The sequence below is a fragment of the Phyllostomus discolor genome, chromosome 7 (assembly GCF_004126475.2).
Source record: "Phyllostomus discolor isolate MPI-MPIP mPhyDis1 chromosome 7, mPhyDis1.pri.v3, whole genome shotgun sequence".
Lineage (NCBI taxonomy): Eukaryota > Metazoa > Chordata > Mammalia > Chiroptera > Phyllostomidae > Phyllostomus > Phyllostomus discolor.
In genome coordinates, this window is record NC_040909.2 from 125,395,483 (window position 1) to 125,422,159 (window position 26,677).

The 26,677-nt window shown below is 41.4% G+C and overlaps 1 protein-coding gene across 1 annotated transcript; it reads right to left on the reverse strand.

Moving 5' to 3' along the window:
• On the reverse strand, positions 1–26,677 carry TNFRSF11B (TNF receptor superfamily member 11b). The gene is made up of 5 exons (XM_028533849.2): positions 26,351–26,677; positions 7,830–8,199; positions 4,030–4,221; positions 2,175–2,399; positions 1–441 (listed from the first exon to the last, which is right to left on the reverse strand). The coding sequence occupies exons 1-5, from the start codon at positions 26,378–26,380 to the stop codon at positions 53–55; spliced, it is 1,206 nt and encodes a 401-aa protein (XP_028389650.1). The 5' UTR covers positions 26,381–26,677; the 3' UTR covers positions 1–52.

Consider the following 26,677-nt stretch of genomic DNA (forward strand, 5'->3'; position numbering starts at 1 on the left):
CATCCATCGGATCTGGGCCACGGTGAGGAAACAGCCGGACGACCACTTCTGGTTATAAGCAGCTTATTTTTACTGATTGGACCTGGTTCCCTATCATTTCTAAAAATAGCTTCTGATACAATCTGTACATCGTGAAGCCGTGAAGGAACCTGATGGTCTTTTTCAGACTCTGAGTGACCGTTTTGGGAAAGTGGTACGTTTTCAGGTGCTTCAGGGCGTGTATCAGGCCCTTCAGAGTGTCCTGGTCGCCGTTCTTGATCCTCCACAGGCTGAGCAGCTTCAGGATCTGCTCACTTGGCTGGCACGCCTTCGTTGTTTTCTCAATGTCTTCTGTCGAGACTTTCTTCCCTGGCAAGCTCTCCATCAATCTGCGGAGCTGCTCGGAGGTCAGGTTTGCGTGGCTCATGTGCCTCCGCACGTTGCTTTCGCAGAGGTCGATATCTGCACGGAGCAAAAGCACAGAGAGAATCCACGTCACGTCCATTCTTCTAATGCCACCACAGGCACCCGAGGCAAAGGTTCTCCATGTGTCAGAACTGGAGGGATAACCTTTGACTTCAGTTGTTTGGAGGGGGGCTTAAGAGATGCTAGCTATTTCTGAGAACTAAGATAAATATTCCTTTGTGTTACTGTAAGACAATATGCTGTATATTCTAGGTATCCAACAAAGCTCAGTGAGAAACCCTCATTTTGAATCTCTGGTAGAAAATTACAGGCACATCATTCTCAGTTTTTCAAAAAAAAACTTTTGAGAAATTAAAACCGTAACATTTCAGAAAAACAGAAAGTATTCTAGTGAGGTATTTTGTAATAGAAACTTTCATTAGTCAATATCTAACATATGTGCTATTTTAAAAGAGCTAGTTGCTTCAAATGGTCTTTAATAAAGAGAACAAGAGGATTTACCACCAATGAGGAGAAAATGTAAAAACCCCATACTATGAGGCTCAGGGACGTGAGGATACACGCAGCCTAGAGAATATTTCTGTAATGAGCTAGGACATAAACATAAGAGGGAGTCACTAATGTTTCTATTAATGACATAAGTCATTTAGTATCCGAGCCCTAAGGCAAGTCAGTTCGTCTTCCTGGGCTGAAATGTCCTCATTTATAAAATTGGGATTCGGTCCCTTCCGACTCTCACAGTCTCTGATTCTCTCCTTCCTTTTCTTTCTGCTTTAGGGCTAATTATACTTTCAAAGAATACATTTGGCTTGCCAAAAACAGGAGAAAAGTTTACTCTTCGCACAAGTGAATGCCTTCGGCTGCCAAAAATGTTAAGTCTCCCAAAATCTGTTGCCCTAGTTTCAGATGTTTGAGGATTTTATGGTAGTTGGAGGACTTATTTAACTCCAGCGGAGAGGAGAGTGAATTTTCTTGTTGACATTGTCTGCATTACAAAAAGCCTCCCTCATTTTTTTTCTGGCATGTCCTCCCACTGCTAATTGAATTCAGAACTCTTTCCGCTGTATAACCTACAGCTTGCAGTCCACACTGTATGTAATTTTCTTTTCCCTTTGCATTCTCTCATCACCGCCACCACCACCACCACACACACATGCACATACACAAACACTCACTTTCTAAAGGAGATTCTGTAGAAAACTCTGAAACATGAGAGTACGTGATTTTAACTGGCCCCTTTTTCTAAGAAGCTCAAACATTTTGCAGGCCTTATCTCATTAATCCTTACAACATATGCTATTAAAATGGTAATTTTGAAATAGGCTGCCTTGTGAGGATTAACGAGAGGATGTCTCTGAGATACCGGGAGGCTCTCCAGAGAGAATGACCAAATAAATACAACAGAGCTTCTTGGTGGAAATGCAAGGTAAGGTTCAAAGTGGTTCAAGAACTTCTAGGAAGGTCAGAGGGCATGCTAATAAAACTGCTAAGGGATCTAGAGTCAAATGTCCTGAGGTCTACACCCTGCTCTAGAAAGGCGCTGTGGCTTCTGTGTACACTCTGAAAAGACAGTTGCGCGGGGGGATGTGGAGGAGGTGAAAATAAAACCCTGCACGATGGTTCTGAGAACAGCGTCCACACCGTCACTTCGGGTAAACGTTCTCATTACAACACTAATTCCAAACAGGAAACATCGTCCACGCAACTAAATCCATGATTGAAGGGCGTCTTTCATTTCTGATTGACTTGTCTATTTCAGGTTAGCATACCTTGGATGATCTTCTTGACCATATCTTGTTCTTTGTTTTGATGCTTCCATAGCTTCAGCAGCTGGAAAGTCTGTTCTTGGGAGCTGTGTCGTCTTTTTATCCTCTCTACACTCTCTGCATTTACTTTGGTGCCAGGCAAACTGTCCGCCAGCACGCTGAGCCAGTCAGGGGTGAACTTGGTGGGAACAGCAAACCTGAAGAACGCCTCCTCGCACAGGGTGACATCTAACGGGACGGGGGAAAAACCAAGATTCGCTCAACAACTGGACTCTTGGAAGTCTATTGGCCGAAACCCAAAATGTAAAGACCAACGCAATGGAGCTTTCCAAGATAAGACGTGCTAAAATGAAAACTGTGAATAAAACCAGCCTTCTCTTGACTGGTTGCAGTGGGAGATTGCCAACGCAACTGGACTTCTGTCCATTCTTATGGTCTTTTAGGGCCTTCTGGGGGAGAGAGTTTAATAAATATTTCATAAGAACATAATAGTGCTATAAATAGAATACAGCAGAGATTCCATGATTTAATGTAAATATTAACTTTCTGTTAAAGGTGTACCTAGTGCCCACAGGATACTTCAAGATCAGCGCCCAAACAGGTATAAGATGTGCTAAATCGTTGCTTTGAAAGGAGCTGGGCAGTACTCTGCAATAGCGTGCACCCTGGTGCACTATTCTGGGTACATATACAAACACACTGTTTACCTCTGGGAATGACAATAGATATAAATGTGTGAACATACACTGAATGAGAAAATAGTCACACACAGGAAACATGTCACTTAGAAAAGAGGTGCGACAGCCTGCGTGTCTGCGTAGGGCCAGTATATCCCAAGGAGTGAGAGTTTGTCTTTGGATTCATCAGACCTGGGTTTGAGTCCTGGCTCTGCCATTCACGCCTTCGATTAAACTTGCGGAGCCTTAGCAGTGTTTTTGTAAAGCCTACAGTAAGTGCTCAATGGATGGCAAAACCAAAATGCTACATGTGTTAAAGAGAGTGTTAAAGTTAGAAGTCATTCTTCCCTACTACCCCTTCCCTTACTCCATTTTTTAGATAAGAAAGAAGAAAGGCTAAACAACTTACTATGATTTCAGTGACACAGTGAAAAAACATTGAGACTGGACTGGGAACTTAAATCTCCCAAATCACAGTCCTGTGCTGCGTTCACTTCTGTGTAATACAAAGAGATGCTTGGGGAGAGTCAGGCTGGTTCACCATGTTGTTTAGCTGAATGCTAAAAGACAGACTATCTTTGGCGTAATGAGTCCTTGGTAGAAGGTAGAAGGTGTCACTCCCACCACTAATGTCGTGAGGACACTGATTTGACTGGTGCCCTCGCCAACATGGGGTGCATTTCGATTACTTGAGCCCTAAGCCAGTGACCCATCCTGAATGAAGGGCTTAAGGAAAGGGGAACTTGGAACTTCTGTGTAACAGACACAGCCACACCATAGGTAAAAAAGCCAGTTTTACATTTCTAATTTGTCATCAACGTATGTTACTGTGCTTCTCGACACAATTTATACTTGAGTTAATAAGACAGGTGTTCTTGAAAGTGATAAAATACATAACAAAAAGTTCTGCAATTTGGATTCTGCTAATGTGGCCTCAGACATAATCACGACACCACCCTTTTCTCCAGGAGTGAGATTCGATCCAAGTGTGAAAGGAGGAAAATCAGGGTTTGGAACATGAACTCTGAGTAAACGAGCACTTTTTGAAGGACTTTGAGTGTGGCTTTAGCAGTGATGCACAGTCTTAGAATAGAATGGCTGGTTAACATTCAAGGCGGGGAAAATACAAGTTTGACCAAGCATGTGGCCAGAGGTAGCACAATTATTTGATTGATAATTACCTATTCCACATATGTGAGTCGGTTCACCGCTTCCAGAACACACATTGTCATGCGTTGCATTTCCTCTCTGAGTCAGGAGGAGGCCGGACGCACTGCAGTTTGTGTGTTTTCTGCAGGGTGCTTTTGAGGACGTCTCGTTCGAGAAGAAGCCATCTGGACATCTTTTGCAAACTGTGTTTCGCTCCGGGGTCCCTGCAGAAAATACCACGCTACTTAGCACCTTCCTCTCCAATGCTCTCACAGTAGATCCCCTCAACACAGTGTTAGAAAGACTTTTCACTTAGTTTTAATGGCTGTTTGGCTACGTTTTTACTATTGACGTCGTATCAAACTTCAGGCATTCTCATTTTTCACTTCATTAGACACACAGAACACAGCTCTCCGGTTAGCCCCTTGGGCGGTCTCCCCTCCTCGCCATACAGACACAAGTTCATTTTGCTCTTGCCCACAAAACACTTCCAAATGTGAGAGGGAAGGGGAGAGGGGAGGGTGCTCATTAGTCCCGTGTGTGCTATAGCGTCAGCAGTGCTGCCACCACGTCCTTCCCGCAATTATCCGGGAGAAGCGGGATAGATGGTGTGTAACTGCCGTGCTATCATTCTCTGAAATCGGTGCCCACTGAACCGCGTCCCTCGGTTCTCCTCCGTTCCCGCTGAAGCTCTTTCTCTCCCGAATCCTCATTGTGAAGCAACTCATGAGCATGCTAACCTTGAGAAGTAAAAATTTACAGCATTACAATAAACTTTTGAAGGTGGCAATAAAGTTGGCCACTGACTGAGACAGCGTAAGCCTGCAGTTAAGCTACACAGTAAATGGAAGATGATATACCGTTTGCTTAAACGGTTGAGTTTTAAGAGTCTAGTCATTAAAATTTCAGGGAAGGGTGATTGCAAGGGCATTTATTTCGTGGTGGAAAAACACTTGACAAATCTGGAGAAATCATTGGTAGGCCAACTTGAACCAGACAACAACTAAAGGTGCCATTCAAAATAAATACCTTCAAACCCTTGACTCTATTATTCATGGATAAATCATATATTAGAGCATATTTGCATATGAAAATGCCTCCATCTAGTGTAAGCTAGTTGAACAGATTTAGATTTCAGCATTCAAAAGTAGCGTTTAGAGGCCAATTCTGGCTTATGCAAGATAACAAATGCGAAAGGGACAAATGAAAGCTACAGAAAGTTAATAAACTTCAGTTATTAGAAATTTGAACATCCCATCTCAGTGTATCAAATCCGGGGGAAAAAAGCAAAAGGATTTGATTCTAGTTTCATCTCCTGCTTCTTCAAAAGGGATCAACGATGCACTGACCAGTAAAAATGAGGAAGGGCCGGCAGAAAAAAAAATGGGAGGTGGGAACCACGGGCAGGAAACCTCCGCATATTAAACGTCACCTCCGGCTCTGCAGGGACTGACGCCTTAGGAACCAACGGACAGAGGGGAATATTTTTTAAAGTACTTTCTTACTATATTCCCCTTTTTGAATGATGTTCAATTCCACATCAATTTCTACAACATCCTAAGTGAAGATTCTTGGGCAGGGATTCCATGGTATTCTTTCATTGCTAATATTCTGGAAATAAAGGGACTCGAACACATGGATCCAAGTCTCCCTTTGCCAACCGCCACATGGTCTGGAAAGCCAACTGCACAAAGAAGAACTTGGCATTATTCAAATAACATCAACGGATTGGGTCTTTGCGTGCATCCCAGTGAGAAAGTCATCAGTACAAGACGTGACATTCTTTCAGGCGGCTTAGGCTTTACAGTTCTTGAACAAAAGAAACCCAAGAATGATAGAAGTCAAGTTTCTTGGTGTCTTTGGAGGCTTTATACAATGACCTTGCTGGGTAGGACTTCCCTGTTTTATAACTGATAGAACTTTTTATAAAGAAAGGTTCATCCATATAAGTAAATGATCTTGCCTTTTTAATATCAATGGAAACATAAAGAGTATAATCTGGCAGACCAAACGTTCAATGTCATAATGATGAGAAGAATTCTGTTCTACAGTTGAGAACTTCACCATGCTGGCCATAAGTAATGACATAAGAACCTTAAGACTAACAGATAGAGTGACTAAAATACAAAGACAATCTGACTTAAAAACAACAACAACAAAAAAAGAATGATTATTAAATACTTTTTAGATTAACCTTGCATAGTCCTTCCTTCTCCTTGGGATGGACATATCTTATTGTCCACGAGGAACTGCCCTGTGGGTTTCCAGGGAGTGAGAGGTAAAGAAGCCCACTGTGGTGCCATGAAAGAAAACACGCATCTCTGTGCCGGCCCTCTGGCTACCAGCTCACTTCATTGCACAAACAGCGTCCCGTGCTCATGAGAGAAAAATCCTTGCAATTTCCATTCTTTTTCAAAACTTTCTAATTTCCAAGCGGCCTGGTCCCTTCATTATTTTTTCCACATATACAACTTACTGAATTGAATTCAGCAAATTTATTTTTGTCAGATGGGCATTTCCCTCCTACAACTTGGCTTAGCTTTTGTGTCCGAAAGTATCACCCGATAAAAACTAGGAAGTGTCATCAGTTTTGCCCTTAATTACTCATACTCAAGGTGTTTCAAGGAACTCTCATGCAATTTGCCTCTACTGTGATTAATTTTACAAGATTCACAGCTTAAGAAACAATAGATTTCAATTTTTGAATATGTTTGTTTTGTATTTGTCATCCAAGAATTTAGGACTCTGTATATCACAACTTCTGGAAGTTAAAATAGTTACAAATAACTAGCATCCTCTAAACCAGGGGTTGTCAACCAGTGGCAGTTGGTAATGTCTGGAGACATATTTGGTTGTCACCACTGCAGGAGGAGCGTGGAGTGACGAGACCAGGGAGGTTGCTAGATACTCTCCAATACACAAGACAGCTGCCCACAAAAAGAATTATCCAGCCCAAAATGTTGGCTAATTCAGGCTGAGAAATACTGCTTCAAACTGAGTAATCAGAATCTGTACTGATTACTACTTCCTCCAAAAAAGTAAGTGATTTACTCTTGATTTTCCCAAGCTAAGAGACTACACAGAAGCTCTGTGAATTTGGTAGGGAAAAAAATGGTGTTGCAGCTCTAAAAGATTCAGTGCTCACTGGCCTTAACCTATGCTGTTCAAAATGCAAAAAGAGAAAGCACTTTGTTTATAGACAAGTATTTACTCTTGGCTTGGCAATCTGCTTTGTCTAAGATAAAGAATAAGCTCATTGATGAGATACTGCTACAGTCTTTATCTTCCCAGATACTAAACTCCCATGCCAAAGGAAGGGCTGGCTTCATTTTTAATAATGAAATGCATTTCCCTTAGCCATTCTCATTTTTTGAATAATTAATTATAACTGTTCATTGTTAGCACTCCAGAGTGTCATCAATATCAGCATAATAACTCTCCTGGTATCAATTAAGATTCCTGATGTTTGTCCAAAAGCACCACAGTTTGAAGCTGTCCACACGGAAGTGAAACATAGAGGTATCTATCAGTTATAAACAGGGCAGCGCAGAGTGTCCCTTTAAAAAAGCAATCCATCACGCATCTCATTAGAGAGCAATTTGCTGCATTTGAGATTTGTCACTAAATCACCCTAGAGCAGCAGAGTATTGCTCTGAGAAATGGTCACGCGGCCGCAATCCAGACACATTGTATATACCTCGCAGGTTCCATTACCTTTGCAATTTGCTCTCCTGTGATATCATCAGACAAAAGTGTCCCCTTAAACGTTCCCTACCACTTGACTTCATAGGGTCCTAATTACTTTGGCGGCCTGGTGAAAGCTGGTACGTACCAGTGTGCAGCACCCCAAACCCAGGGGGACAGCTCCTGTGCTTCAGGCAGAACTCCACCTCGAGGTAGCGCCCTTCTTCACATTCACACACGCGGTTGTGGGTGCGGTTGCACTCCTGCTTGATGTACTGCAGCTCCTTGCACACTGGTGTGCAGTACAGACACTCGTCACTGATGTGCCAGGTGTCTGTGTAGTAGTTGTCAGGACAAGGGGCACACACGGTCTTCCGCCTTGCCGTGCAGTGCTGTTTTAAGTAGGTGCCAGGAGGACACTTGTCACACATCAGCTGGCGAGAGGTTTCTGGGTCATGATGAAGGTACTTCGGAGGAAATGTTTCCTGGGTGGTCCATTTAATGGAGATGTCCAGGAACTGGAAGAAGGGAAATAGTGGCACGTCAGCGTGGAAATAGGGTGGTTCTTCTGTGCAAAGACATCAAAGTGTCCTTTATGAACTTCCTGCCTTCTGAACGGCACCACAAAGAAGTTCCGAGACTAGAGTTTTGCCTCTGTTAGCTTAATCTCAAAGACCAAGATGGTAATGGCAGTGAACCTATATTATGTAAATCCAGCTCAGAGGTCACTGGAGTCAAAAGCTCCTCAGAAAAGAAATAATCACAGTTAGGTGCACCGTTAAATAGCCCACATGGCCTCAAGGACACCATATCTCCCTGGACTTCGGGATTGTTTCTAGGTGACTGAGCTGGGTGAGCTAGTGGTTTTCGGAAGAGCCACACCACTCACTTTGATAAAAATGTAGATTCCTGGCATCCACACCCCTAACGTCCTGATTCCACAGGTATGGAGTTGGGCTTGGGATTTAAGAAAAACTCTCGCAGCCCATATGCAGAAGTAATTCTAATGTTTATTCACTTGACAAATAGTTATTGAGCCCTTAATATGTGCCAGGTTCTGTTCTGGGCCACTGGGGGACAGCAGTGAAGAAAACAGGCAAGGAATCCTGCTCTTGTGGAGTTTACAATCCAGCTGGAGAAGCAAGAAAATAAATAACAAACCACGGGAAAATCATATGTTAGAGGAAAAGTGTTAATGAGCAAGTAAAAGAGATTAAAACCATGGAGGTGAGGGGAGAGATTACAACATTTAAATGAGGAGGTCACAGTAGCCATGGTTAGGACTAGACGATATCTCCTTTACAGTTTACCCACTCTAAGACTTAATGATTCCAGACACGTAGTGAAGTCAAGAGGTGGAGATGTGCAAAATACGATTACATCAACAGTCATCCTGATGGCTCAAATATTCATTCTTCCCACCGATGCGCCCTACAAGCCTACCAGGAATGCACCAGGAATGCACCAGGAATGTGCTGGCGAGTCAGGCACGATCCTTGTCTCTATAAAGCTTGCAATCCACTGGAAAGAATCCTAGGACATAAGACTGATGTTTCCTCCAGAACATCACATGGCCCAGTCTTGACTCTTATAGGCCAATGAGGTCTAGAAAATTAAATGACTACCTCTCTTCAGGTTAACTGGGAAAAACTTCAGGGAACAGGCAGGGTTTCATAAGTATTCATACATATGGCAGGAAGAAATCTATATGAAAAGGCAGACAAGGAACAGAAGGAGAAGAAAAAGAAGGAGGGGGAGAAAGAGGAGGAAGAGAAGAAGATGAGGGGGAGGAAGGGAAAGAGGCAGGGGAAGGGGGAAAGGAAGAAGGAGGAGGAGGAGAAAGAAGGTGTTGCGAGGAAGGGTGCTGCTGGGGAGGGCATTCCATCTAACTAGGTATTCCATCTTGTATTCTAAATCTCAAAGGGTCTTCTATGGGAAGCCTTGAAGTAGTTCTCCAAATTAATTACAGGAAATACACGCTCAGAAGAAATAGTGTTATTTGTGCGTAGGGGGTGGTTTGTTTGGTTTTTATTATTTGTTTTTTGGGAAAGGGATCAGCAGTGACTATTTTCAGGCTTTGGGAAGGTGGCAGGCCAAACATAATAAATTTTTCCAAACTCTCTTCTTTGCGGAACTCAGGGCATTTCACAGAAACCCCTTGACCTGGGAAAGGCATGCCAAACTAGGAAAATAGCACTCCCTTTGGAATTAGGAGTGACAAAGGTAAAGATGGCCTTTTCAAATAAGCATTTGGGCATTTGAATCCGAGCAATGTCATTTACTTCTTATTGGAACACAGCAAGCATCAGGGCCGACTGGACCTGATGTGAGTGGTAAACTGGGTGAAAAGGACAGAATATCCCCCATCGGGCCATGGACCTTTCATCCAGGAGAAATGTTTAGAGTGCTATGGTGTGAAGGACTCCTAAACAACAAATTTGGAATACGGTGCAAAAGCAGAGCTGTTCTGGTGGTCTTTTCAAGATACTTTCATAACCTGAGGTTTTCAGGGGAAAGTGACCCAGAATTGGGTGAAAGTACCAGTTTGCTCAGAAATACATGGGAATCTATTCATTCAACACACAGTTATTGAGTACCCACTGCATACCAGGCACTGCAGAAGGTACTCAGCATAGGGTTGTACACAAAAAAAGATCCGTGCCTTCAAGGGCTCACCATTCAGCGAAGTGGCAGACAGCAGAGAAGAAATAAATAATTACAAGTAAAGATCAGTATTTTAAAAGAAACAAAACAAGATGAAATGATCTTCTTGCTTCTTGGTCATTTGAACATGTTATGCTATATCTTTCAAGGCCCTTTGCGTGGATATTTTAAAATTCCTCAATGCTAGGAAATAAAAATTTTCCTGGTGCAACTTGCAAAGACCATGAAAGAAATGCTTTTTTTCTCTTGCTGTTTGTTTCTAAAGGCTTTGTTGCTTTTAAGATGCTTGCGTTGCATGCTGTTGCTGAGTGAGCCCCCTCCTGGTGGGGCTAGCAGTCCAGAGACCTCCCCCAGCCCAACTTCCCATCATGCCCCCTTCCCCATTTCAGTGTGGTTCTGCTGTGTCCCCTGATTTAGCATTACTCTGATCTCCCTTAGCAAGAAGTGGAGGGGACACGATGGGAAAACCCCCCGCAAATACAAGATCAGACCAGAATGCTGAATCGATTTGTCTTTTTCTAGGCAATTGGACATGACACTGTTGGTTTCCTGAAACCATGCTTTGGAAATTAGTTACCTTTTCTTCAAAATACGGGGAAGTTGAGGTGAAAGGCATCCACAGAGAAAAAATAAATAAATAAGGTTGACTTAAGGATTAGAGAGCAATCATATTAGTGAAGGCAATTTCTCCAAGGCCACTGCATAGAATTGTCCTATATATTAAAAAAAAATAGGGAAGCCTTGGGGAACTGAAGACTTGTTCTCAGTAAGTTCCGTTGGGCCTCTGTGTTTTATTTGAAAATTTTCCACTTTGGTGAAAAGACAGAACTCCGTGTGGCCAAAATTGGATGTTTAGGTTTCAATCTCTGGTTAGCCCCAATTCCCACATAAAATTTCTGCAACCAGTTACTATACAAGATTAATAGAACTCTTCACCAGTCTTCTCTCTTGCTTTCTTTTGCATTTCCTGGAAATGCAGCAAAAAAGACGCCACAGGAAAACAGATCATCTGAAGATTGGCTTTATCTCCTTTGCCAGCTGATAATATTTAAAATCTAATGAGAGTTCAAAACATTTTGTTCTGTGTAAATTGCATAACCACGGAGAAACATCTGCAAAGCCAGCCCATGTGCGCTGGTGCATCGGCAGAAGCGTGAAGAGCTCTTTGCAGAAGAGGGCTCTGTTTTTGGTGTTTTATGCTTGACTCTAGGAGAAAACATTAGATGGAATCTTCTCTCCAGTTTTCTTCCCTTCCCCTCCCATCCCCTACCCATCCACCCTTCGGTGTGGACCCCTTTTCCTTGAAGGGAGCAAGAGTTCTCCAATCGGGTGCTTCCCTCTAGTCCGAAAGTCTCCCTGAAGCCCCGACACCTCATTTCTTAAAAGGACAGTTCAGGCTCCATCTCTCATAGCTTTGTTCTTCCTCTCTCCTTCCATGTTTCATGTTGGACAGTGTTAAAGAATTCTCTATCTCAAACCCAATGTCTTTCCTCACCTACCCAATGTCAGCGGGCGATGGCAGTGCACGAAGGGGGTGGGTGGATTGAATGAGTTGTCCTCTAAAGCCTTTTCTGAATCTCCCATTGTCATATTCTGCGGGTTGATAGGGCTTCATTGGCCGATGAATTTGGAAACAAAGGTCTTGCTCTAATCCCCTTTGTACCTCCTTTCTTCACTGCTTTATTTGTGAAAGTTCTTTTGACTGTGAAACTCTACCAACCTCCACATTTCAGAATGACCCATGCCTCCTCCTTCCTCTGTAAATGCAACCGATGAGCCAGCACCCTGCACTCCGTGTCCCCCAGCATGCTGCTCCTGTGCGCCCCTACCAGTGCGGGTGCACACTTAACAAGTCAGTTGTGTGTTTGATGCTGAATCTGCTTACGCTCCTGATATATATGTATCTGTCAATGCTGTAGTGTAACTATCATTAGGTAATTCCATGAACTATTATGTAAACCGCTAAACATGGGTGAAGACAATGACTTTTACTATATAAAATAAACAGAATGCTCTGGGAATGAGTTGGTAAAGATGTGCTACAAAAATTAAAAATATTTCTTTTGAAAACCTACCAGAAATTTGAAGGAGCTGAGACAATTGTAAAAACAAACTGGTGAACACATCTAGAAAAGTTATCTAATCAGTTAATTTCACAAATACCTTTAAATTCAACAAATGAATGAATGGGCTATGCATTGCAGATGAGGGTTTCATAAGAAAGGAGTCCCATGTTAGCAAACACAGATTCCAAGAAAGGCCTTGGCCAGGTCTCAACATATAGGTGATAAAATATTTATTTAAATGTTTTAAGTCAAAATAAATCATTTAAGATATATGTGCATAATTTTTATTATTAAAAGATGTAACTGATTTTTCAGTTAATCACCAAATTCTTAACTTCAAACATTCTGTGCCCAGCAGTAGACTAAAAAATAATCTGTATATTTTGCTTTGTGCCTACTTTAGGAGGTTTTACCATTATCATCAAGTCTCCACCAATCACAAAAATGAGCCTTACAATGAGTAATTAACCATTCCAGGTCATAACAATTAGGGGAGGCAGAATTCAGACCCAGGGGATGTGCCACAGAATACTATTTTTCTGTCCAAGTCCTTTAACATTTACCAAATGCTCTCATTTATGCTAGGCCTTTCATGCAGCCCCAGAAGTAGCCCTAAAGTGCTGATTTTTCACTGAGACTCAGGAGCATAGGGTTAGGAGATCATGAAAGTTAGATCAACCAAAGCCTTTTGAAGTCCAGGTGAACTGATGTTGACTTTTCTTTCTTTGTGTTAAGACTGGCTCTTGTCCAAAACTACTGAGAAGGCCGTTTCTCAGATGAAAGGTGACTTGACTACAGCATTCTGTGGGTGCTTGCTTCTTTCTCAAGGACAAAAGAAGAGAACACTTCCTGCGGCAAAGTTTATTTCTGCATTATGCAATGTAGCCAGGCCCATACCGCTGGGCTTGCCCTGCGGCGTGCAGAACCATGAGTGACCCACTGGGTTTCCATTTATGGAAAATTCATTAAAAGGAGCCCACACAAAGCTGGAAATAACTACTTGGTTTGGGAGTTCCTTTTGTGATCTCTCGTCATGATCTTTGCCGCAGAAAACTATTTGAGGACTACCCAGAGTTAGGTAAGCTGGTCAGTTTGGAAACCAAGCCATTTTATAGTTCATCTTGGCCAAGAAAGGAAACCTTCAGGATATATGAGTATATTATAGTGAGTTTCCTAAAGAGCTTTTTCAGTATGTGCTATAAAGCTTATTTTTTTAAAAAAATAACTTTTTTCCAATATTTTTTATCAAGGCCTGCTACAGAATGAAATGAAACATTTTAAATAAGTTTATGAGATAAAGCAATGTTTGTTGTGAGTAGCTTTGGGCTACAGCTGTAGGGCTTTTATTCATTCACTCATTCATTCTTTCACTCTTCATTCATTTGAGCATCTAAAAAATATAAGCCAACCTGTTTTTTTCCTATGGAGTTTAGTTTATTTGATTTTCTATAGTCTTATAGTGTTGTAGTTCCTTCGCACTTTTTCCCATTCCTTAAATAACTCATTTATTCATTCATCTCCAAACACTTATTGAAACAATTTCTATGCTCTGGAAACACTACTAAGCGATGGACTTGAATAAGTTAATGTTCCTCTTTCATATGAGCATTCATCTAAAAGCCTAGCCTCATGGAAAATACTCATAAATCACTGCAAAACAATTGGTTGCAGAGGAAAAGAGAAAGAGAATCAGGAAAAGTCTTAATAGAGAAACAGGTGTGAAATGAGGAGGGGCTGAAGTTGGACTCTAGTAATGGAGGAGGGAAAGGGGCAAATAAGATCTGTTATTGGCTGTCTGCAATGGGGGGTGAGGCTTAGAAAGAGCAATGGAAGAACATACCCACGAATCCTAACTATTAGGTATGTGGTATTGCCATTAATTGGTGACAAAAGAGAAAGGAGGTGATTATGAAGAAAGACAATGAATTTAGTTTCAAATATCTCCCACCCATGAGACTCAAATAGATATAGGTATGAAATTCAGGACAGAAAAGCAGCTAAGGACACAGCTTTTGGGGTTATATGCACATACACGACTCCAGGAAAAAAGAGATCAGATGGCATTGTGCAATGATATTATACACAGGCCAAAAGTACAAAACTGTTAATCCTTGGGACTTATAAACATTTGCAGGACGGGATGAAAAGAGGTGGTTAGAAAAAAGGAGGGCTATCACAGGGAGTTTCAAGAATACTAAATGGAAAATGAATAACTTAAAAATATATAGCATGGCAATTAATTAGACCAAGCTGAACTGACAAGAGCACTTTCAGCTCGGCACCTGCATGCAGAATATGCACCCCAGGGGTCCAGATCCAGTTAGACCAGGTTAGTAACCTGGGCCACTATCTCACCTGTAAAACGAGACTATCTTACCTCTAAAGTGAGAATAATCCTCCAACAGGAGAATATCCTTGTACAAATGTTATATTTTAGATGAGTTAAAAGACACAAGGAAACTTGATAAAAAATAAGGTCCCAGAAAAGTATGAAGCATTATCATATATGCTAATTACACACAATATGAGAAATGGGAGACATTTTGAATCAGACTCATTCCTGGAAGTAATTTCAAGTTTCTCGCCCCATAAAGAAGTAACACTCCTAAAATGTGCCATAAGTTGATTATATCTACCCTGTTCTTAACTGTTTCCAGAAAAGGCATCTCTGAATTGTTTTTAAAATCAGTTTCTATGTCTTTCCAACCGGTATCCTTTTCTTGGTCTAGGTGAAATGTTTCAAAGTAGTTCCATGAGTTTCCTCCAGGGGCCTTAATAGAAAAGTATTTGTCTCCATATTCCTTAAATGCTTAACACAGTGTCTTACACATCGCAAGTATTCAATACAGCTAATTTAATTTTATTCGGTCCAATAGACATGGTGAACGAGTATCTACTATGTGTAATTAGGATTACTGGTGATTATATAGATGCAGATAAATATCCACATGTAAGGGTCAAGGTTGCAAGGACAAGCACAAAATCTCTAATTTTCTCATCTGTAAAATGACAGTGATGACAATTTGCCTAAAGGAAGAAGTTTGGAAAGGCGTCCTTCATTTTTGCCTGAACTGTTCTCTTTGCATTTAGCCTCCATTCTATAGGTCAGCGTGTGAAAAAAGCACGCTGTTCGCTGGGGAGGTTCATCTGCCGCTGCAGTTCCCCACGTGAGGGTCCACCACTCCTTAATAAATTCCACCACAGCCCGTTGTTTGGCAGGGGACTGCGTCTGCAGCAGAAGAATTAAATCCGTTCATCTACGCAGAACTGGTGAGCTGCCAACCTCTTTTGCTCAGCAAACAGGGGCAAGAAAATACAAGCAATTATGATTTATTAGATGAATCACTGGGCCAAATTCTACACTATTTTGCTTCCCTTGGGACTGAAGAACTGTCTACAAGTAAAACTTAACATTAAATGTGTTGGTTTTTTTCATTTTTTTGCTTTCGCTGGGCCAGTGTGGCTCAATTGCTTGGGCATCGTCCTGCAAACCAAATGGTTACTGGTTGAGTTCCAGGTCGGGGCATATGCCTGGGTTGCAGATTGGGGCAGCCAATCAGTATTTCTTTCTCATATCAATGTTCCTCTCCCTCTCTTTTCTCTTCCTTCGCCTCTCTCTGAAAATATTATAATAATAATAATAATAAATGGATTTTTTGGTTCCCTTCAGACTTTCCTTTAGTTGTTTGAAGGCTTTTAAATTAATCAGCAGTAGCTTGTTTAATTTTGGAATCAACCGGAATTGTCATGGCAGATTTGTTTATGATGCCTTTGGTGCTTCAAAGGAGTGTTGCAGATGATTCACATTTGATGGATTAATAAATAAAGGGGGGAAAAATCTCTGAAAGAAAAAACCTGTAAGTAAACCCTTAAAACTTTCCAAAGAATATATGTGGAAATCTCACATATTTTGGCTCCCAGATCTTAATATTTCTTCTCTTGGGCTTCTGTTAATCCCCAGATTTGAGATATAACATCAATTATAAAAACTGCAATGCAACGGGAGGGCTGGTTGTGATTTCCCTTGTCATTACGTCCATTCGGGCCCACGTGATAAGCACAGGGTGGGATCCACAGAGTTTTTCATCTATAGTCCCTGGCATTTGGGGCCCAGAATTGGCAATACATTTAGTATGTGGAGAGTTTTAAGAACACTTTTTAAATTCCATTTTATTTCTACAGTGTTTTCCTTTGAAGATAGTGCATGGCTCATATCATCTTAAGAATCTCATTTGGTTGCTAATGACCTGGATGAAGCTCAATCAATATATGGTCAAGGGCAGCTGGTGAAAGTTAGAAAAGGAAAACCACGGTGGCTATGAAATGGAATAGAAACCAGAAGCAGAAATGAAATAAAACGACATCTTAGTTAAACATGTGGATACGTACTACGTGTCTACAGCACATAAAACACCGTACTAGAAACCCTGTGTGGTCTGGTAAATAATCACAGCTTAGTATACTGCAATGTTATTACACAGTGGGCTCTAGACTAAGCTCTCTCTTTCCTTGCTATTATCATCCATTCCCTCCAACCATCTTTAAGGAAATAGGATTATCCCCATTTTATAGATGAAGACATTGATTCCCAGAGAAGAGGAGTAACTTGGCACAGGCCACAGGGCTAGTACACACTCTAGCCAGGATTCAAATCCACTCCTGTGTGAATCTAAGCCTTTAACAACTGATTCTTCTCTCTGGGGACTTACAGTCTTATGGGGGAGATAGGGATATAAACGAACAAGTACAATCTGTCTGTCTGTCTGTCTATCTATCTATCTATCTATCCATCTATCTATCTACCTAGAGTAAAAAAAAGGGGGGGTTATGTAATAAACCTGACAAGATCAGGGGGCTACTTGGCAAACCTGACAAGCTCAGTGACCGAAAGTAACCATGAAGGATGATCTAATCATGAATTCCTGACTGGGCAGGTCATGGCGGGTAGTCACATTCCAGGCCCATAGCTTCCTTAGCAAAGGTCAGTCTTGACCTTTGAGCCCCTGTCCACGTTCCTATGCATCTAGGATAACAAACCATTGAAATGTCAGAGTAATTTTCTTCTCTAGACTCCTCGAAGGCACAACTGCAGACACCCCAGCAAGAGACCACAGAAGCCCTCACTGTTCCCTTGTGCCCCAAGGTCCACCTCTGCGTGCCGTGTTAATTATTACCTGTCCTGGAGCCGCCAGTGTAAAAGAAGCGTGTGCTTCTCCACTGTGCTTTTCAGCCAGTCCTACAGGCTCTCCTGCTTTGCCTTCTCTCACTTCCTTAATGTATCACCAATGAATGTATTTCACGGACCTTCTTTTTGTTTTCCCCTTTGATTCTAAACGCACGAAAGGACCGTAAAACTTCCCTTCTCCAGAGCAGTTGCTCAATCCGCTGAGAGTTTGCTTCTGGGCACGTCCTCCAAATTTTGACTCAAATAAACTCTTTTCCATAGGCTGGCCATTCTTTTAGTTACACTGTGCACGAAGCAGCAGCTTCTCAGTAACACACCCCCTTGATCTGCTCTCCTCCTCCCTTTCCTGCCTTCCTCTTCTTTCTCTCGCTCTGGCTTCCCTAGGATTGCACTTTCTAATAACGTATTAAAACATAAGTGTTGGCCTCTTGCTCTGTTCCCTAAGGAATCTGGCTTAAAACTCATTTCCAATAAAGAGGCCCAAGCATTTAATTTCAAAACAAATAAGAAAAAACCATGGTGACCCCCTGGAGCCATAGGAGGGAAAGGAACAGAAATTACATTGGCATCGTTTCGCCCACAGAGCTGGCCGTCTTGGTCCTGTCCCGGGGCATTCTTAACCCCAGCAGAGAACAGAGCTCTGGCTGGAAGGAACCCACAGAGGCTTAGCTCTGATTTATGGGTATTTTTCACTGGACTCAGTAACCATTAGATCTAAGCTCCTACGGTGTGGAAAAAACTTCTCAGCTAGGTAACCAACCTTATGGAAAATTACTCAGTTTTCTTGTCTGTAAAATAAATACAAATCTCTGCATGATAGGGTTTTTGTGAATATTAAGTGAATCACGGTGTGTGACTTTCATAGAGGATACATGCTCTAAGCATGGGGCCTTTCTGTTTTACAGTTTCCTGCTTTCGGCTTAGCTGAAATGGGTAGAAGTTGTCCCGATGAAAGACGAAATGAGTGAACCTCTACAAAGGAAGGGTCAGTTGGAATCGATGAAAAGGAAAAAACACGATCCCCGTTTGCTTACTCTCACACAATAGGGTGTTTGATTTAGAGTCTCCTGTTGTTGCATGTCTGGTTACCTTCCCATGCTGAAGCCCAGCTAAGCTTGGAAGTAATCTCAGTTCCCTAAATTTTGAATTTTCAGCATCAGAAGAGGTTCTTGCAGGAGTCCTACTACCAATACCTGTGATGGAAAAGGAGTTGAAATTGATAACCTAAAACCATAGATTTTGGTCATTAGTGATCTTAAGTGCTTTTGCTGTTACTGCCCCTCAAAGAGATATGATGGGGGTTTGGCTACTGTATATTAGTCGGGACTGGCTGGGTTTTATGCTGCACTAACAACTTCGAAATCTCGGGGGCTTCAATAGTACAAAGGTGTACTTCTCACTCATGCTCCATCCCTCCTGGGTCCACTGAAGGCTGTTAGCACTGTCCTCTGTCCAGGACCTGGGTGACACAACAACTAATATCTGGAATGTGGCTGGCTAGTTGTGGGGGAACAAAATGTTGGGGGGTTCACATATTGGCAATTAAATGCTCTCATCTGAAAGAGACTTACTGGCCAGAACTATTCACACCATGCCACCCTCGACCTCCAGCAGAAGGGGGTGAGGAAGTATATATATCCTTACACCAAGTTTCTAGAAGGGAGAAGAAATGAGACCAATTTACAGAAAGCATTAACAACCATATCATCGCTCAATGAACATCATTCATACTTTTTATGACCTTTATTTTAGCACAATCGGGTTGATTTTTTTTTCTTTTCCCTGGGCATTGAAAGCAGAGACAGGCAGCGGAGAGTGCGGGAGCAGGGGTCCCCGCCCGAGGGGAGCATTGAACAGTCCTGCCAGCCTACTCGAGAGCTCGCTTCATCTGCCTGAGGGTTTGACATTTATCCTAAAGAGAGGTACGCGATTGTCAAGTACTTCCTCCTCCTGAATGCGAATTCAAAAAAAAATCTGCTCAGTGAGAATAAGGAGATTGCTACTGACGGTAATTACACATTTTTTCAGTAAGCCCTGAGGGAAGGTCTTGGACCTGGATTCTAAGTAAGTGGAATATAAAAAATAGGCACATTAATGGCTTCTCCACATACTAGCTCAAGACAACAAGAACTTCAAGAATGGAAAAGTAGTTTTTGGTTTAAAAGAATCTCTGATCCTAAACCAAGTCCTGCTGCTTAAATTAGGTGACATTTCAAACGCCGCTTCCCCCTGTGACCTCGTTGACTTCAACAGAACCCCTTACCCGTGAAACCACCTGGGCAGAAGAGACTTGGACAACTGCAACAAGATAGATTTTTTTTTAGAAAACATTTCTTTAGGGATAAGTTTGATTTAAATATTTATTCTAGAATATTAATATTAGATAAATATTTAAGTATTGCAATGCAAATACTTATTTAAATAAGTCAATTTGATTTTGCACATTTGGAACATTAAATAGTACCCAGTATAATCCATCATTTTTTAAATTCATTCTTTCAATGACAGAGCTTAAACCTGAAAAAGCCTTTTGCGTACACCTGTTTTAACACCCCTATTTAGAGATGAGTAAAGTAAGACCACCAGATGGGAATCATGGACTAGGCCTTAGAGTCTATGGCAGAACCGAGAAATTCAATTTCTTGACCCTTATCTGCTGTTACAGAAGCCTCATTGTCAGTATGTCCCACAGCTGAATATCTAAATTACATTTCTTTTGGTGGTGGTGGTGGCAATTCATGGTAGGGAGAACTTCCTAAGGGATACAGTTCTGATATCCATTTTTTCTAAGGATAAAAGACGTGTTTTTTTTTTTTTTTCTGAACAAAGGAACATTACTATGTGGCAAGGGAATTGAGAATTTTGGATCAAAGACCAGAGAAGAAAACCGAATTTACCAAAGGCAGTCACAAAGCTTAGATGAATTACTGGCTTGCTTTAAATCTAAATTCATCTTGACACCTGTTTTTCTATTTCAGAGTTGATTGTTTAAGAGGCACTTACAGAAAATGCTTCCAAGGCACAGCCTAAACTGATGTGAGAATCCTAAGGCTATTCTTTTTACTTTTATAGAAGTTGCTTCAAGGAAATTAAACAATGTTTTCACAGTATTAAAACTATAATTTTAAAGAGAGAATTTTTTAAATCACAATAAGAAGTAATAAATCAAGCCCATTGGGAGCACATTACTTTTTTTTTTTTTCTTTTGAAGAGCTTCAGGAATGGCGTTGCATTTCCACCTGTGTCTTCTATCCATTTACGGTCAGGCTGATTCCAGTGCTTTTGTAAAATTGGGGTGAAAAAATCTACTGAGAAAGTTATGTCACCTTGTCACTGGGAAAAAAACATTTTATTGTGTCTGTAAATGATTCTGGACTTTGAAATGTTCATTTAAAGAGGCCAGGTAACTGTGAGAGGGAGCAGGTACCAAACAGTTTCTTACCTAATGTGTTGTAACACTATTCTTATCCCTTACAACTGTCTAAAAGAATTCTTTTTTTAGACATTCTATGCTAGTTACCCCCAAAATATTCTGTGGTAGTGAGTTCCAAAAACTAATTACATGTCACATAAAAATACTGTCCTTGTATCTATTTCAAGTTGGCCATACCTCAGTCTTTCTTCTTGCACGGGTAGTTTACAGATGTTGCTAGGGTTTCCGATCCTCTAGTTCCTGCTATTGTGGGCTGCTAAGTTTTATTTTGATTTTTGTTTTCTTTTCTAAACATGGCTGCTATTATTGTTCATATTTGCATTTTGTTTACCAGACTATCAGTATCAGAAACGTACCCTGGACCTGCTTCCTTCTCTCCTCCCTTGCCACATGAAATCATCCTCCCCCCCGACTTTAAAAACCTGCTCTACACTGATAACACCTAGATGTTTTATGTCCAGCTCAGGCTCCTACTGAGCTCCAATTTTGTAAAACTCCAGATGCCCTTTTGATATCTCTATTGGCACATTTTACAAACATATAAAATGTATTTACGCCAAAAATGAGTATGTCATGCCTGAATCAATTAAACGGGTTGGTCAAAACCAGGTTCAGCTGAGCTTGGGCAGCACCTCCAAGGGTCAATATATAAACCTAGGTTTTTGTTTTTGTTTTTGTTTTTTTGCTTGAGAATGAGCCTTCATGAACTTAATAGTAAAAATATGCAAAAGAATATTCAAACACTGGTCAGGTGGGTACAGTGTTATATTCATATCTTGAAAAAGATTGAAGCCAACATTAGAATGCTAGGTCTCTGGCAATAAGCTAAATTCTGTTGGAACATCCATGGAAATTACCAGTAGATTACACAACACAACAACAAATCTCACCATGGCTCCTTTGACTCAGCAAGCACCCCTTTAGTGTCAGCCACTGTGGGGACCTGAGGGGCACAAACATGAAGACGAAGGAGACCTGTGTGTGCAAAGGACCCATACTTTGTTCGCTGTGAGAGTGGCACTATCCTCTGGAAGTTCTAGAAATGTGTGAGGGATTTCTGTTGTCAGAAGCTCTGTGTTCTTTCTTCTAGGTGTCCTCAGTGTTCGAGAATAAGCCCATGTTCCACACACTCTCAAATGTCCCATTGACAACCGATACAAGTAAAAAGCCTATTTACCATCATTTGAGCCTAGATTTTAACTCCATTTCATGTAGACACAAAGTGGTTTGTGCATGGTTTTTACACATACTGAGTTTTTCAAGAATTCAACAACATACATTTGGATAGCAGGTTGTACTTGTTTTTGTTTAAAACTTTAGCAAGGTTTCTTCACTATTTCAGAAAATCATGGCACCAAAGCCAACGCTGGTCATAGCTCTGAGCCCCAAGGAGACCCGTGTGCTCCAGTCATGGTTCGTAACAGTACAGTCGTGGTCGTACTCAAAGCTGCCAACACATCACTATTTCATTATGCCTTCTAGTAAAGCTTATTGTATAATAAATTACTTTTTTATTTCTCCTTTATAATATAGTTATGCTGGTGTACTGACTTTTTAAAAAATATGTATATAGGTACAGTATATGTACTCTAAATTTCATTTCAGGAGAGCAAGGGAGTTGCTACAAAGGATTTACTTTACAAGTGCTTGCAAGAAGTCTGATATGACTGAGAACCACTGCCCTACAAGGGAAAACATACAATTTCACCAACAATTTTGGCATCTCTGCTCTATAGTAATAACATAAGGGATAGTCAAGCATCATTAGTCAAGGTCTTGACTAGTTTTTTTTCAATCTACTTACCAGTATTCTTTTTTGGGCTTCAAAGGAGAAACTGGAGGTCCAGGAAATGCTAAGGGTTAATGAGATGCTAATAGGAATAATGCTTTTCACAGAAAGCTTTCTGAAAAGGGAACGACACGCAGACAGAAGGCTGAGGGTTGCTTCAAGCAGAAACCCAGCAGGCAAGTCAGTGACGAGGAGAGCAAGAAGACTGGAGTGTGGGTTTGGTGTCTCTTTGACAGTCGCCGCCACAGCCCCCCTTCTAGACCCAAGCGGACAGAACATCTGGCAGGGAAAGCCTTCCTCCCAACCCATGGGCTGTGACAACTGTGTTTTAAGCCTAAGAAGTAAAATTAAAGACCACAGTGAAATTCGGAATTGTGCTGAAGGTTTCTAGGCAACAGAGGCCAGGAAGGTTGCTAGGGACAGGGACCCGGCTGTTTTGGACTGTGTATATGTCAGATCCTTCTAGAAACTTTAGTGATCATTCTCTTAAAATAAACAAACAAACCAAAGGGCTAGTGAAATATGCACACTCAACCGTAGGGATTAGGGGAGGAATAAAAACCAAAGTAAACAACAAGACAACCAAAACTCTGGAAGAGTATTATCCTAAAGGAGGATCAACAGATTGGGCAAGTTGTTCTGAGAAAGAGCATCTGGGACCCCTTACCCCTTCTCCTGCCTCCACCAAGTTCTAGTATCATAACATTAATTCAGAGCTTAGCATAGAGGCGGCCAATGGATGGTTCTGGCACTTACAATGGAAAGTTTCAGCCATCCAGTTAAAAATCTAAGCCAAAGCCAGGACGTTCTCAGTGTATCAGGCGTTCCCCGGGCAACCATGAAGGAAATGACTTGCTGATGTGACTACCTCACCTTGCAGAAAGGTTCTCTGCTTAATTCTATTCGTGAGCATTCCAGAAGGCCCAGAACCATGGCATGAATCTCAGTGATCACGCTCCCTCACTGCTCTTCCGCCAGCACACCCTTTGCTCTCATAAAAGAGTCTAGAACTCTACTTCGCCACTGAATTTTATTTCTCCCCCTTCTTAGGTTTCAGGACACCGTGATTTTTATCTCTAACAAGGAAACATTCTACTCCTCTTTTAAGGTATTTAAGTTAGTGGTCCTTTCTTCCTCTTCAGAGTATCCCCAGCACTTTGTATACATGATCCACTTGGTTCTAGATTGTCCTACAGTTATCTGTGAGCATAATTCTAGAAGCTGAGGTAAAGCTGAAACTTTATGTGGTTCTAGCATGTGTGCATATCACTATCTCTATTTTCAAGAAGACAAAACTGAAACTGAAGAGATGTAACTTGCCCACCATAATATATCAAATGCCCACTGATATTTTATTTTGGTCTATCTGCTAACCACTGCACTGCAGCTTCCCTTATAAGTCCTAGAGGACAGGATCTTTTATATTCCCAGGTCACCGAGCACTTGCTCATTTGCTACTCTCATTACCTGAACAATTAGTTGTCCACTATCTGCTTCTCCATTGGCTGTGAGGTCCATGGGCACATGGAATGGTGCCCATCTTGTTTTCCCCTCGTCTCTACTGCCCAGTGGCACGCATGCCTGGTACAAAGTATTAAATATCTGTAATGCTTCCAGTTCCTACAGCTATACTTCAGTATTTAAAAAAGGGCATTTGGCTCTTTATGTGTAAGTACACAGTGTCCGTTTCCAATCATTTAGAACACAAAGTCAATCTCAGAAACTACAGGGAGAGAGGGAAAGGGAAGTCTTTCCTATTTCATTTACTATGTTCATGATGCAAAGTTTTCTCTTTTGATAACGTCGTATCATCCATAATTAGTATTATCTACATAAATATCTATCTTTCTATACAGACCATATATCAAAGCATTTGTCTATTATTTAGATATGCATTATTAGGTGCTTATATTATTTAGTGGAAATTCTGAAATTTAAGTCACTGACAATATGTACATCATTAATTAAACCTTTAACAGAATATTAAGGGCTAGGAAGAATAAAAGTGTCCCATGTTACTAGCAGGATTACTTATACCAGCCAGAAAGTAGAATGACTAAATCAATGGTGTTGTCCCAGGCAGGGGAATACTATACAGCAACAAAAATGGACAAACTACTGTACATCCCACAATGAAAATGATCTTAACAATAAAACTAAGAGACAACAGTGAGGCACAAAGAAATGTGTGTAAAGTCCATTTGCATAGAGTTCAAATAGAAGCAAAACTCATGTATGGTGTTAGGAGTCAGAATATTGATTTCTCTGAACATAGAGAAAGCCAAGGAAGCTTCCAGGGTGCTGGTAATATGGTGTTGCTTGATCGGGGTGCTAGCTCACAAGTGTTCTCTTTGAAAAACCTCATTAGGTATATGATATCCCTATCTAGATATTTATATCTATCTATATGGAAGTAGGTAAAATTAGCGTACCTATATGTGGACTGCGGACCAACCTACCTTTTCTTTAGTGAGTTTGCTATTTATTTAGTTAGTGTGTGCATCCCAGAAAACTGGAAGACTCCTAGCCTTGTGTTCACTATGGGTTGGATATTAAAGTCCAAGCATTTACTCCAACACTTTCAAAACAATATGTGGCTTAAATATGGATTTTCCAATCCTTTTGTGAATGTCTGATCCATCTCTCAACCTATTCCTCACTTTAGTGACATAAAGGAAGTCAGTCACTGGGCACAAAACAATCTTCAAACTTTATTCATTTAATTGGTTAAACATCTATTTTTTTTTTAAAGAAACTAACCCAGGTCACAGGGATTCCACTTTTCTCCAAATAATATGTTAAAAAGAACTTTTAGCCCTATGCAGGGCTCAATCTCAATTATTTAAAGATATTTTAGAACATAATTAACAGCCCACCGATATTTTCCCCATTTTATTGGCATTTAGAACTGGAATGAGCCATTTAATAATAAAATTTTACTAAAATGTTAAATTGCACAGTTAAGAAGTATGTGACAGTGCATGATCTTTTCTCTTATGCTAGTCATTCAAAATTTCCCATAACATTTGCTTAAGTGGAGAATGAGCCCTAATGCTGTATCTATCATATAACTGTATCCAAAGTTTATTCTAATTATAGTAGTTTTAAAAAGACTGACATCTCCTTCCCACTGACTCTGATTCTAAGGGACTACTTTATTGCTAATAATGATAATGGCCAAGTGAGCTAAGCAAAGATGGTATGGACTACTTCAGGGTGTTAATTATCTGAGATGAAGGAAGCCAGTAAATAAAATGGATAAAAAATCATTCAGACTCGAAAGGTCTACAACTCCTCTCCTCTGCATAAACCCAGCAGGAACTTTCCAGTGTAAAGGGACACCCTAGGAGAAGCAATTTGGCTTGAAAGAGGTCTCCTGTTCCAAACGGACCCTAGATCTCTCCGAGGACGCGAGAGAGCTAAGCTTTGTCCCCATCCATCAGCGGGGAGGTCGAGCGGTCTGGCCGGGAGGCAGGCTGCCTCCCCAGGCGCCGGGGGCGCCAGCACCCGCTTCCGTGGGCCAGGGACTTACCACGAGCGCGCAGCACAGCACCTTGTTCATTGTGGTCCCGGGAAACCTCAGGCGCTGGGAGGAGGAGGCAGCAGCAGCGGTCGAGCGCTCCGGTGCGTCTCCGCAGCCCGTGCAGTCACCGCGTTATATATAGTGTGGCAACAGGAAGTACCCGCTGGGCTTTGATCATTCATTCCCTATCGGGACCAAACTTTGCACCTTTTTTAGGAACCTTGGGGAGGGAGGGGTGGGGGTGGGAGGTGAATACCGGTAGGAAAAGCTCCGGGATTAACGCTTTCAGAGCCAGGCCAGAAAAAAAAAAATCTCCTGTGTGCACAGATGGACAGT

Bases quoted from the DNA above. Each gene is read 5' to 3' on its own strand.
- TNFRSF11B (XM_028533849.2), bottom strand. From the start codon at position 26,380: ATGAACAAGGTGCTGTGCTGCGCGCTCGTG. The intron at 8,200-26,350 runs GTAAGTCCCTGG...CCCTTCTTCCAG, and splicing joins TGCTGTGCTGCGCGCTCGTG to TTCCTGGACATCTCCATTAA. The intron at 4,222-7,829 runs GTACGTACCAGC...TATTTTCTGCAG, and splicing joins GTTTGGGGTGCTGCACACTG to GGACCCCGGAGCGAAACACA.